Here is a 12,329-nt window from a genome sequence, read left to right as displayed (position 1 = left end):
CAGGGTAATTACGGGGCGCATCCTCCTCCTCTCATCAGCTGTTTCATCTCCTATTTATCACAACTTGGGGTTCCTGTCGCAACCGGCAAGTAGCGAGATATCGGAGTTAGCCGCCCAAAGCACCCGAACACCGGGTCAGCCCATCGTTTTAACGTTCATTCTTCACTCGTCATCGCTGAGCATTCGTTGCTCTCTTCAGCTCACTTCTGGCAAAGCGGCATCCCAGCGATCGCGATGCCTAACGCAACGCCCTCCTCACCACCAAACAATTTCACGTCTTCCGACGAAGCCATTGCCTACTACAAAGCTCAGTATGAACAGTTAGAACTGGAGTTGACCGAATTCCAAGCTTCCAGTCGAGAACTGGAGACCGAGCTTGAGAAAGATATCGAAGCGTCCGAGAAACGGGAAAGGAAGTTAAAGGAGAAGGTCGAAAGCTTAGGATACGAAGTGGAGGAATGGAAGGTTAGATCCACCGATCTCAAACCGACAGCATACTGTATTTTGCGTGAAGTGGTCAGGCCACATCGCCTTCCACCAGTCTACTGACGCTTTGACTACGACAGACGAAGTACAAGCAGGCCAAGTCGGAGGCAAACTCGGCGCAAAACACGCTGCAGAAAGAGATAACCACCCTCCGCGAATCGAATCGATCACTTCAACTGAAACTGCGTGATATCGAGGTTGCAAATGATGACTTCGAACGCCAGGCTCGTCATACCACATCTTCCCTCGAGGACCTTGAATCAAAGTACAACGTGGCGATAGAACGAGGAGTGCTTTTGGAAGAAGAGATTAAGAATGGAGAGCAGGAACGTGAATCGTTGCGCATTGAGAACCAACGCCTTCGTGATGAACTGTCCGATCTGAAAGTCGAAACTCACATCGTTCAGGAGAAGCTTCGCAAGGCGGAGGGCTTCAAGAGGAGGGGCAGGGATTTTTCAATCTCCTCAAGCATCTCCATTCTACATCCTCTCGAAGATGCAGAGCGCTCACCGACCGCGACCTCCACGTCCTCTCCTTCTATTGCAACCCCACCGGCAAAGTCCGTGTCCTCTGTAAATTCCGACGCCGTCACCCCGCCTTCGCCGCCTTGCTCCGAAAGGTCCAACGATGTGCGCAAGGTGCCGGCTACTCCAACGCTCTCTCGACCAAGGACGTCCATTTCGGAGCTGAAGTCGTTTCAGAAACCTTCTCCACAGTCACGACCCCCGCGACACTCCCGCGGGCCCCCAGTGCCTCCGACAAATAAACAGAACACGCCGACTTTGTATTATCGGCGGTCGAGCACAAACCCTCCCTCATCTAATAATGCGATGCCTAAGTCTGGCTCGCTGTACCAGATACGTGGTCTCATCGGCAAGATGCAAAAACTAGAGGAAAGGGTCCATTCAGCCAGGTCAAGGCTGCCCGCTCCCACTGGTACACCCCCAAAGGTATCTCCGAGGACGAGCACAATACTGGGTCAAACATATCTTCCTTCCACTGTCACAATGAGAAATGCAAGGAAGCGTGTGAGCAGCGGCCTTGCTGGCTCCCGGAACAGCGATGCTACACCATCTCGCGCCAGTCGGGGCTCATTTGGCCTGCCACAACCAACGCCATCTCGATCCCGTAATGCTGATAGCCGGCCGAGCAGTCGCACTAGCGCGTCTAGCCGTTATTCAGCCAGCCAGGGCTCTGGCCCTATCCCCTTTCGTCGGTCGGAAAGCCGCCAAAGTTTCACCAGACCGCCGATAACTTCGCAGACTCCCCCCACAGAATCAGACGGTAGACGGCCGAGGTCGTCGCTGAGCAACTACAACCCTTCAACCAACATGTCATACATAGACGAGGACGATGCGAACATCACGACCCCCACTCCCCGACCTGGCGGGGTCAACGGACGAGAGTTCCCACCAACAAGCATCCCTACACCGGCAAGCCATAGAAAGAGGCAGAGCGGGGGATCAAGTGTGTCCGGTATATCTCATGGACGGCGTATCAGCTCGAGTTTAGACCGCCGAGAAGGTGAAATGCTACCACCGGAGCGGAGAAATGAAGCCAGTGCATTAGGAGAGACATACTAGCCTTTAGGGTTGTTTTTTGCTTTGTAACGTTCACGTTCGCTCTACAGTGTGCTTTATATATATATATATATATTTTTTTTTTTTTTTTTTTTTTTTTTTTTTTTTTTGGTTCTGGACCATTGCTCACGGCGCTATGATATTTTACGGCTGGCATATATCCTGATTATCCTCTTCCCCCCTTTTTTCCCCCCCTGCCCCCAGGGGCCACTAACTGCACCTCCGTAATATGTTGATATGAAGACCACCAATCCCTGCCCATTATCTAGGCCGTGATCTTCTGGATTATTGCAGACTGCTTTCCTGGGAGTTTTAACAACGGAGTCCTTGTTCGCACTGGAGATCGGGAGGGCCTTTGTTTTTGTTTGCTTTCCTTTTTTTTTTTTTTTTTTTTTCCCCTCCCTCCCTCATTCTGCTTTTGATAATCTCGCTCAAACCACTCGGACGGATCCTGGCAACCACCTAACATACATTACCTTCTTTGCCTGTGTTGCAGGTTTCTATTCCTTCGCTTCTTCCATTTGTACCAAAGCTTGAACCCTCGCCAGTGTGTACATCGCTGTTGTTTGCTTCTTATTCGCTCGTTTACACAAACAATATTTTTATTTTGCATTAGTTAATACTTCTTTTCGTTTTATTACCTCCTCCCCGTGAAGTAATACTACATACATACCTCCGAGCGGTCTTGATGGGAATTCAAAATGATGGATCTAGAGTGAAAGAAGAATGGTGCCGAAGATGAGGCGGCAATGTCCACGCCGGGAGGTACCCTTTCTGGCGCCTCAACGGTCTGGAAGGTTCGCAGGGATCTAGCCTCCCGGGTTCCCATCTCAAGCTCGCGGGAATGAATGAATGTATCTTAGGTTTGATAGTAACTCAAGATGGTGTGTGATCTTAATGAAGAAGGAGGGGCAAAAAACCCAAAAAATTAAATAAATAAATAATTAAAAATAAAAGTGTGCCGCCTCCAGCAACTTTGAACACGTACGTGAGTGTTCCGTAGCTAAGTTAAGCTTAAGTCGAGTGGCCTTTCGCTCCCCGAGAGTCGAATCCAGCAAAACTCCGAACAGTTCGAGAACCACCTGACCGTCCTGCGGCCCAGGAGAAATAAGCACACTTGTTCCCCCTGTCCTTACATGCATATTTTAATACTATGTACGCCAACAAAGCCGGCCGCCGCCATCTCGCAGAGCTTCCCTTCCTTTTTTTTTATTTTTATTTTTAACTAATTCTGATCTGTGGCGGTGAAATGACTAAAACCGTGGCGCCGTCTTCGAGGCTTGGTAGATTTTCGGCAGGCACGTCCGAACCTGGCGCTAGTCCGCATCGGGTTAAGGCTGAAATTCACTCAAAACGCGCGAAACTTCCGCAGCGAGGGTTTTGTTGGGGGGAAGGCGCCCCCACCCGCGCTGGCTTGGCGTCCGGTGGATCCGCTGAGCGACTTGCTGGGGCGGAAAGAAATCGAATCAGAGGGGAAAAAGAAAATTAAAGTAAAATAACCACCAAAAAGAAAGATTATTATGATAAATTAGGCGGGAGTGCTCCGGACGGGAGGACGGCTTGCGAAATTCGTGTGGGTTATGGGCATGGACGGACTCCGTAATTTTTTTTTAGGGGGGATCCTACCCCAACAAGGTTGGATAGGGCTGGAATCTTTGGTGAAAAGGGTTGGGTTGGAAGGCTTTGGCGAGGGGCTTTGACAAGACAAAAATGGCTCTACCAGTCATGTCTCGATGTTGGTGGTGGGATGCGTTGATCAGCGACGATGATGATGCCGGTACGACGTCCTCCGGAGTGATTGACTCGGCAAGATTCCTACAGAGTACATACACACCGTGCAGAGTAGTTACATCCATGTTACCTGCTGGGGCTTGTGGTGAGGCCTGATCTCGCTGTAGAAGGACGGCCAGAGAAGTGGAGTGAAGACAGGAAGAGCAGAGCTGCCTTCCAATAATGCTCTCTCCGCAGACCCTGCAGAGCCTGTTCGTTAATAATATATCCCCGGAGAGTCGCTGATTTCCAACCGCAAGGAGTTTGAGTTACTCCGAAGTCCTTGTCCCCAAGCTGCGCCAACATTAACATTTTGTTGAACCGTTGTGACCGGAGCTTGTAATGCCGTATCACCGTTACAGTACCGCTGAGAGCTCGCCGGGAGACGAATGACGTAAACTGCACAGCGAGCCAACGAGAGGGGCCCATTTGCTTACGGGGTCGTTTTGCAAGGTATTGGCTTCGGTCATTCCGCCGACGTCTGGTGTTAATTACAGGCCTTGCCAGGTACGGGGTACATTTTCTCCTGCGCTGAACCTTCCCCCAAAGAAGCTTCGCTTGCTGCCCTCGACTACCGATCACCAACTCTCTCCTCTCTCCGCTCTGTTCCTCTTCCCATCCTATCTCTCTCTTCCTTTTTTTTTTTTTTTTTCTCTTTTTTGCTTCTTCGCATCAATCGCCCTCCTCCTCCTCATCATTCTCATCATCCCCCTTCTCCTCTTCTGCTTGTCACCCGTTCTTTTGCGGGAGGAAACTTTGGCCCATCTCTTCACTCCTCCTCTCAAACTCGCCAATCTCATAATCCGTGTCTCCTTCATGACCACCACGACCGGCCGGGAATTGTGGTGCTGATTTGGTGGATAATTTTCTTTCGATCCGGCAGCCGTTTAGAAACAAAAATTCATCCTTCGATTCGAACTTGGGACGCTTTGATACGCTGCTGATTGCGCTGTCGGGGTTCGGGGCATACTGGCGGTGTCTTTTTTATTCTCCTTTTAACACGATCACGATTTCCCAACCTGCGTCCGCGATATATTAATCACCATGCCTGAGATCACGAACGGTCATGGCAGCTCATATGCTGCAAAGCATAATATCCCATCACATTTCATCGGCGGTAACAGCTTAGAGGTAGCGCCACCGGGGGCTGTCAAGGACTTTGTTGCTCAGCACGATGGTCACTCCGTCATTACCTCAGTAAGTTGCACTTGTTGAGGCAAACTCTGGCCTTTGCTTGGATTGATGCGATTGGCACTCTCTGGCAAAAATACATATTTACACTTTTGAGTGCCATGGACTCTTTTCTCTAACTGCCCTCTGTGCTTTTCTAGGTCTTGATTGCAAACAACGGCATTGCTGCCGTTAAGGAGATCAGATCGGTCCGGAAATGGGCCTATGACACATTCGGTGATGAACGCGCAATTCAATTCACAGTGATGGCAACCCCGGAGGACCTTCAGGCGAATGCGGACTATATCCGCATGGCCGATAGATATGTGGAAGTATGCGGACACTTGAATATACACACACGAAATGATGAGCCGTGAACTTTGAAGGTTAACGGTATTGAAATAGGTTCCCGGAGGTACCAATAACAACAATTTTGCTAATGTCGAGCTCATTGTCGATGTTGCAGAGAGAACAGGAGTTCATGCAGTCTGGGCCGGCTGGTAAGCTTGACCGATCACCAAAGCACGCAGCTCTAGATTCCTAATAGACTCTTTTTTTTTTTTTTTCTTTTTTTTTCTTGCAGGGGACATGCTTCGGAAAATCCAAAACTGCCAGAATCGTTAGCCGCCTCTCCTAAGAAGATTATCTTCATTGGCCCGCCAGGATCAGCCATGAGATCCCTTGGTGACAAGATCTCTTCTACCATCGTTGCACAACATGCCGGAGTCCCGTGCATTCCATGGTCCGGTTCGGGAGTTGACGAGGTTACGATTGACGACAATGGCATTGTTACCGTCGAAGATGACATCTACGATCGAGGATGCACACATTCTCCTCAGGAAGGCTTAGAAAAAGCTAGAGCTATCGGCTTTCCAGTGATGGTTAAAGCGTCCGAAGGTGGCGGCGGAAAAGGTATTCGCAAAGTGGAAAGGGAGGATGATTTCATCAATCTCTACAACGCCGCTGCCAGTGAAATTCCCGGTTCGCCCATTTTTATCATGAAACTTGCTGGGAATGCCAGGCATTTAGAGGTCCAATTGCTGGCCGATCAGTATGGAAATAATATTTCGCTTTTCGGCAGAGACTGCTCCGTCCAGCGCCGTCACCAAAAGATCATCGAAGAGGCACCTGTCACGATTGCGAAATCTTCTACTTTCCAGGCGATGGAACGCGCCGCCGTGAGACTCGGCAAACTCGTCGGATATGTCTCGACTGGTACTGTGGAATACTTGTATTCCCATGCCGATGACAAGTTCTACTTCCTAGAGCTAAACCCTCGTCTCCAAGTCGAACATCCAACCACTGAGATGGTCACTGGTGTTAATTTGCCAGCTGCTCAGCTTCAAATTGCCATGGGTATTCCCTTACACCGTATCAGAGATATTCGCCTTCTCTATGGTGTCGATGTCAATACCAGTTCCGAAATCGATTTTGATTTCTCGAATGAGGAAAGTCTCAAAGCTCAGCGGCGTCCTCAGCCAAAGGGACACACAACGGCCTGCCGTATTACTTCTGAGGATCCTGGCGAAGGCTTTAAGCCGTCCAGTGGCACGATGCACGAGCTCAACTTCCGAAGCAGCTCTAACGTATGGGGTTATTTTTCCGTTGGAACTTCTGGTGGAATTCATAACTTCTCCGATTCCCAGTTCGGCCACATTTTTGCCTATGGAGAAAATCGATCCGCGTCAAGGAAACATATGGTTATGGCCTTGAAGGAACTGAGCATTCGTGGTGACTTTAGAACGACCGTCGAGTATTTAATCAAACTCCTGGAAACGCCTGCCTTTGAAGATAACACAATTACTACTGGCTGGCTTGATGAACTTATCACTAAGAAGCTAACAGCTGAGCGCCCGGACTCCGTGATTGCTGTTATTTGTGGAGCTGTGACCAAAGCCCATGTCGCGAGTGAAGCCTGCATTGCAGAATACAAAAAGGGTCTCGAAAAGGGTCAAGTTCCTTCAAAAGATGTCCTAAAGACTGTATTCACGATCGATTTTATCTACGAAGACGTCCGATACAAGTTTACCGCAACTAGAGCAAGCTTAGACAGCTATCATCTATTTATCAACGGATCAAAATGCTTGGTTGGCGTCCGTGCTCTTGCTGACGGGGGTTTGCTTGTTTTGTTGAATGGGCGAAGTCACAACGTGTACTGGAAAGACGAAGCTGCTGCTACACGCTTAAGTGTCGATGGCAAAACTTGTCTCCTGGAACAAGAAAATGATCCCACACAGCTTAGAACGCCCAGCCCAGGTAAGCTGGTGCATTATACGGTAGAAAATGGGGCGCATGTCAAATCCGGTGAAGTCTTTGCTGGAATCGAGGTTATGAAGTTGTACATGCCCTTGGTTGCGCAAGAAGATGGCGTTGTCCAATTCATCAAACAACCAGGTGCTACCTTGCAGGCTGGTGATATTCTCGGAATCCTCACGTTGGATGACCCATCCAAGGTGAAACATGCACAGCCATTCCTCGGGCAGATGCCAGATATGGGTCTTCCTCAAGTCGTGGGCAGCAAACCTCCGCAGCGATTCCGGCTTCTTCACAATATCTTGCAAGACATCCTTCTCGGCTTCGATAACCAGGTGATCATGTCTGGTACGCTTGCAGAGTTGGTCGAGGTGCTGAGAGACCCGGATTTGCCATATGGTGAATGGAACGCGCATGTTTCCGCTCTTCATTCCCGGATGCCGCAAAAACTTGACGCGCAGCTTACTCAGGTTATCGAAAAGTCCAAGGCCCGAAAGGCCGACTTCCCTGCTGCCCAGTTGATGAAGACCTTCACTCGCTTCTTGGATGAAAACGTAGCTCCTGCCGATGTTGAAATCCTCAAGGCTACGCTTGCTCCTCTGGTCCAAGTAATCCAGGACTACACTGAAGGCTTGAGAGCCCATGAGTACAATGTGATCGCTGCCCTTTTGGAGCAATATTGGAATGTGGAACACCTCTTCGCCCAGAGAAACATCCGTGATGAAGACGCGATCCTGAAGCTTCGAGATGAACACAAGGATGACATTATGAATGTAATTCAAACCGTTATCTCCCACACCAAAGTTGGCGGAAAGAATAACTTGGTACTGGCAATTCTTGAGACATACCGGCCAAACAAACCGACTACGCCAAATGTCGGGAAATACTTGAAACCGATATTGAAAAAATTGGCGGAACTTGAATCAAGGCCTTGTTCCAAGGTTGCACTCAAAGCACGCGAACTTCTCATTCAATGTGCTCTACCGTCGTTGGAAGAGCGTATGGCTCAGATGGAGCACATCCTACGATCTTCGGTCGTTCAGTCGAAGTACGGAGAAACAGGATGGGACCACAGGGAACCAGATCTCGATGTCCTTAAGGAAGTTGTCGACTCAAAGTATACCGTTTTTGATGTCCTTCCTCTGTTCTTTGGCCACCAGGACCAGTGGGTATCGTTGGCTGCTTTGGAAGTCTACGTTCGTCGGGCTTACCGAGCTTACGACCTCCAAGGCGTTCAATATCATAATGACCAGGAGATTCCATTCTTCATTTCTTGGGATTTCGTTCTGCGAAAGGTACCTCAGGCAGAGTTCGGGATGAATACCGCACTTTCAAACCCCTCTGTTCCGAGCACCCCAACGACAGAAAACAATCCGTTTAAGAAAATCAGTTCCATAAGCGATATGTCGTATTTGGTCAATAAGGGTGCAAATGAGCCGGTGCGAAAAGGTGTGCTCATTCCTGCCCAGTACTTCGATGAGATCGAAGAGGTACTCTCTCGAGCTCTAGAGGTATTCCCTCGTGCCGACCGTGTCCAGAGGCCGGGCTCCAACAACGCCCTCGAGCTAGCTGCCAAGAGAAAACCTCAGCCACGCCCCGAAAATGACGAACTGGTTGGAGTTTGTAACATCGCTATTCGCGACATGGAAGGACTAGACGACAAAGAAGTCGCTGCCCGTCTCAGCAAGATTGTGTCTGACTTCAAGGATGATCTGCAGTCTCGTTGCGTCCGCAGAATAACATTCGTCTGTGGGCATGGCGACGGAACCTACCCCGGATACTTCACCTTCAGGGGTCCTGCATACGACGAAGATGAAAGCATTCGCCACAGCGAACCTGCATTGGCTTTCCAGCTAGAACTCGGCCGACTGTCCAAATTCAATATCAGTCCTGTGTTCACCGAAAACAGGAATATCCATGTTTATGAAGCAATCGGTAAAGGACCTGCCAAAGAGGCCACCGCTGACAAGCGTTACTTCACCCGTGCTGTTGTACGACCAGGCCGGTTACGCGATGATATCCCCACTGCTGAGTACCTGATCTCCGAAGCCGATAACCTCATGAACGACATTTTGGATGCCCTGGAGATCATTGGGAACAATAACTCCGACTTGAACCACATTTTCATTAACTTCACCCCTGTCTTCCAACTGCAGCCATCGGATGTGGAACAAGCTCTTGCAGGTTTCTTGGAGCGCTTCGGCCGGCGACTTTGGCGCCTGCGCGTAACCGGAGCAGAAATTCGAATTCTCTGTACTGACCCTACCACTGGCATGGCATATCCTCTCCGTGTAGTGATTACGAATACATCCGGCTATATCATCCAAGTTGAGATGTACGTGGAAAGAAAATCGGAGAAGGGAGAGTGGGTGTTTCACAGCATTGGTGGTACCACCAAGGTTGGATCTATGCACCTTCGGCCGGTCACGACGCCATACCCCACAAAAGAGTGGCTTCAGCCTAAACGTTACAAAGCTCATCTGATGGGAACGCAATACGTGTATGATTTCCCAGAACTGTTCAGACAAGCTTTCCAGAATGCCTGGATCGACGCTATAGCCAGCCAGCCCAGCCTTGCTGAAAAACGACCTCCCCAGGGTGGTTGTATTGATTACAGTGAGCTTGTCCTCGACGATTCTGATAACTTGGTTGAAGTGTCACGAGAGCCCGGAACCAATACCCATGGTATGGTTGGGTGGATCGTCACAGCCAGAACTCCGGAATATCCTCATGGCAGGCGCTTCATCGTTGTTGCCAACGATATCACCTATCAAATTGGCTCGTTCGGACCATTGGAAGATAAATTCTTCCACAAATGTACTGAACTCGCTAGGAAATTAGGTGTTCCGCGAATTTACCTGTCTGCCAACTCGGGTGCTCGTATCGGCATGGCGGAAGAATTGATGCCACTCTTCTCTGTTGCTTGGAACGATCCCAAGAAGCCGGAGGCTGGCTTCAAGTATCTCTACCTGACTCCAGAAGTTAAGAAGAAGCTGGATGAGCGAAAGTCGAAAGATGTCATCACCGAACTTGTCCATGAAGACGGTGAAGATAGATACAAGATTACAACTATCATCGGCGCCAAGGATGGGTTGGGTGTCGAGTGCCTGAGAGGTTCTGGTCTTATCGCCGGAGCTACATCGAGAGCCTACGAAGATATTTTCACGATCACTCTCGTGACTTGCCGCTCCGTTGGTATCGGTGCTTATCTCGTTCGTCTCGGTAACCGTGCTATCCAGGTTGAAGGACAACCCATTATTCTAACAGGTGCTCCTGCCATCAATAAACTTCTTGGTCGAGAAGTCTATACGTCCAATCTGCAACTTGGTGGGACGCAAATCATGTACAAGAATGGCGTTTCTCATATGACCGCCAACGACGATTTTGAAGGTGTCCAGAAGATTGTCCAGTGGATGTCCTTCATTCCTGATCGCAAGGGCTCGCCAATTCCAATTCGACCAAGCTCGGATCCATGGGATCGTGACATTACCTACTACCCACCTAAACAAACGTATGATGTGCGATGGCTCATTGGTGGTAAGGAGGACGAAGAAGGCTATCTCTCCGGTCTCTTCGACAAGGGCACCTTCCAAGAAACTCTCGGAGGCTGGGCTAGGACAGTGGTGGTCGGCCGTGCGAGACTTGGTGGAATTCCAATGGGTGTAATTGCTGTCGAAACTCGTTCCGTGGATAACATTACTCCGGCAGATCCTGCTAATCCGGATTCTATGGAAATGGTCACAACTGAAGCTGGCGGCGTGTGGTACCCCAACTCCGCTTTCAAGACTGCTCAAGCTTTGAAGGACTTTAACTTCGGTGAACAACTTCCAGTCATGATCCTGGCCAACTGGCGTGGTTTCTCTGGTGGCCAGCGCGACATGTACAACGAGGTCTTGAAATACGGTTCCTACATTGTCGATGCTCTTGTAAAGTATGAGCAGCCTATCTTCGTTTATATCCCACCATTTGGCGAACTTCGTGGTGGCTCGTGGGTAAGTGCGATCGCCTTTTATGCTTGGGGCAATGTGTTAACTGGTTTATTCAGGTCGTTATCGATCCTACCATCAACCCTGATCAAATGGAGATGTACGCCGATGAAGAATCGCGTGGTGGTGTCCTCGAACCTGAGGGTATCGTCGGCATCAAGTATCGTCGCGAGAAACAGCTAGAAACCATGGCTCGTCTCGACCCGATTTATGGAGAACTTAGGCGGTCGTTTCAGGACGCGTCACTGAGTGCCGAACAATTATCCGAAATCAAGAACAAGATGACTGAGCGTGAAAACCAACTCCTTCCGGTTTATCTTCAAATTGCTCTCCAGTTTGCCGATCTACACGATCGTGCCGGTCGCATGGAGGCGAAGGGAACCATCCGCAAACCGCTTCAGTGGAAGAACGCGCGACGATTTTTCTATTGGCGTCTCCGTCGCCGTCTCAGCGAGGAACTCATTCTCAAGCGTATGGCATCTGTCAGCGCTGAATCCCAAGTTGGAAGCCCAGAATCGTCGAGAAGCCCGTCTCCTACCTCCTCACCCGGGCCAGCGAAGCCAACTCTGCGTGAGAAGAATCTTCTCATGCTCAGGTCTTGGACTGGCTTACTAGACAAGGACTTCGAGGATGAGGATCGCAAGGTTGCTCTTTGGTACGAGGAGAACAAGAAGGTCTTATACGAGAAGGTCGAATCCATGAAGACCAATAGTGTTGCAATGCAAGTTGCACAGTTATTGATGGGCGACAAGGAGGGTGGTCTGAAGGGAGTGCAGCAGGTGTTGAGCATGCTGCCACTCGAGGAGAAAGAATCCGTTTTGAAATACTTGAGCAGCTCTTAATCATTAATGTCCCTTTTTTTTTTTTTTTTTTTTTTGTTTTTATTTTTTTGGGAACGGGGTTCCGGGATCTGCTGAGCATTAATGATTGCTCGGTATTTTTATTTTTTATTTTTTATTTTTGATTGCTTTCACCTTGTTTAACACGTGGTTTGGCGGTTCGGATTGTTTGCTTCCATCTTGTCTATTTTTTTTTTTTTTTTTCCGCAGAGGTCTCTAAATTCTCACTTCTTATGTCTAGTATG

General features: G+C 49.3%; 2 protein-coding genes across 2 annotated transcripts; both read left to right on the top strand.

Moving 5' to 3' along the window:
• Positions 1–234: 234 nt before the first annotated feature.
• Positions 235–2,069, top strand: NDE1_1 (NADH:ubiquinone oxidoreductase; the record flags this gene model as incomplete). The annotated part of the gene is made up of 2 exons (XM_066123786.1): positions 235–465; positions 567–2,069. The coding sequence occupies 2 exons, from the start codon at positions 235–237 to the stop codon at positions 2,067–2,069; spliced, it is 1,734 nt and encodes a 577-aa protein (XP_065979861.1).
• A 2,391-nt stretch (positions 2,070–4,460) lies between these two features.
• ACC1 (acetyl-coenzyme-A carboxylase) lies at positions 4,461–12,312 on the top strand. Its single transcript, XM_003066211.2, has 5 exons — positions 4,461–5,033; positions 5,168–5,338; positions 5,412–5,506; positions 5,590–11,251; positions 11,305–12,312. Exons 1-5 carry the CDS (start codon positions 4,881–4,883, stop codon positions 12,085–12,087), a joined length of 6,864 nt encoding a protein of 2,287 aa, XP_003066257.2. The 5' UTR covers positions 4,461–4,880; the 3' UTR covers positions 12,088–12,312.
• Positions 12,313–12,329: the final 17 nt, after the last annotated feature.

Source organism: Coccidioides posadasii, chromosome 1, assembly GCF_018416015.2.
Source record: "Coccidioides posadasii str. Silveira chromosome 1, complete sequence".
Taxonomy (NCBI): domain Eukaryota; kingdom Fungi; phylum Ascomycota; class Eurotiomycetes; order Onygenales; family Onygenaceae; genus Coccidioides; species Coccidioides posadasii.
This window is presented reverse-complemented; position numbering and strand designations above follow the sequence as displayed.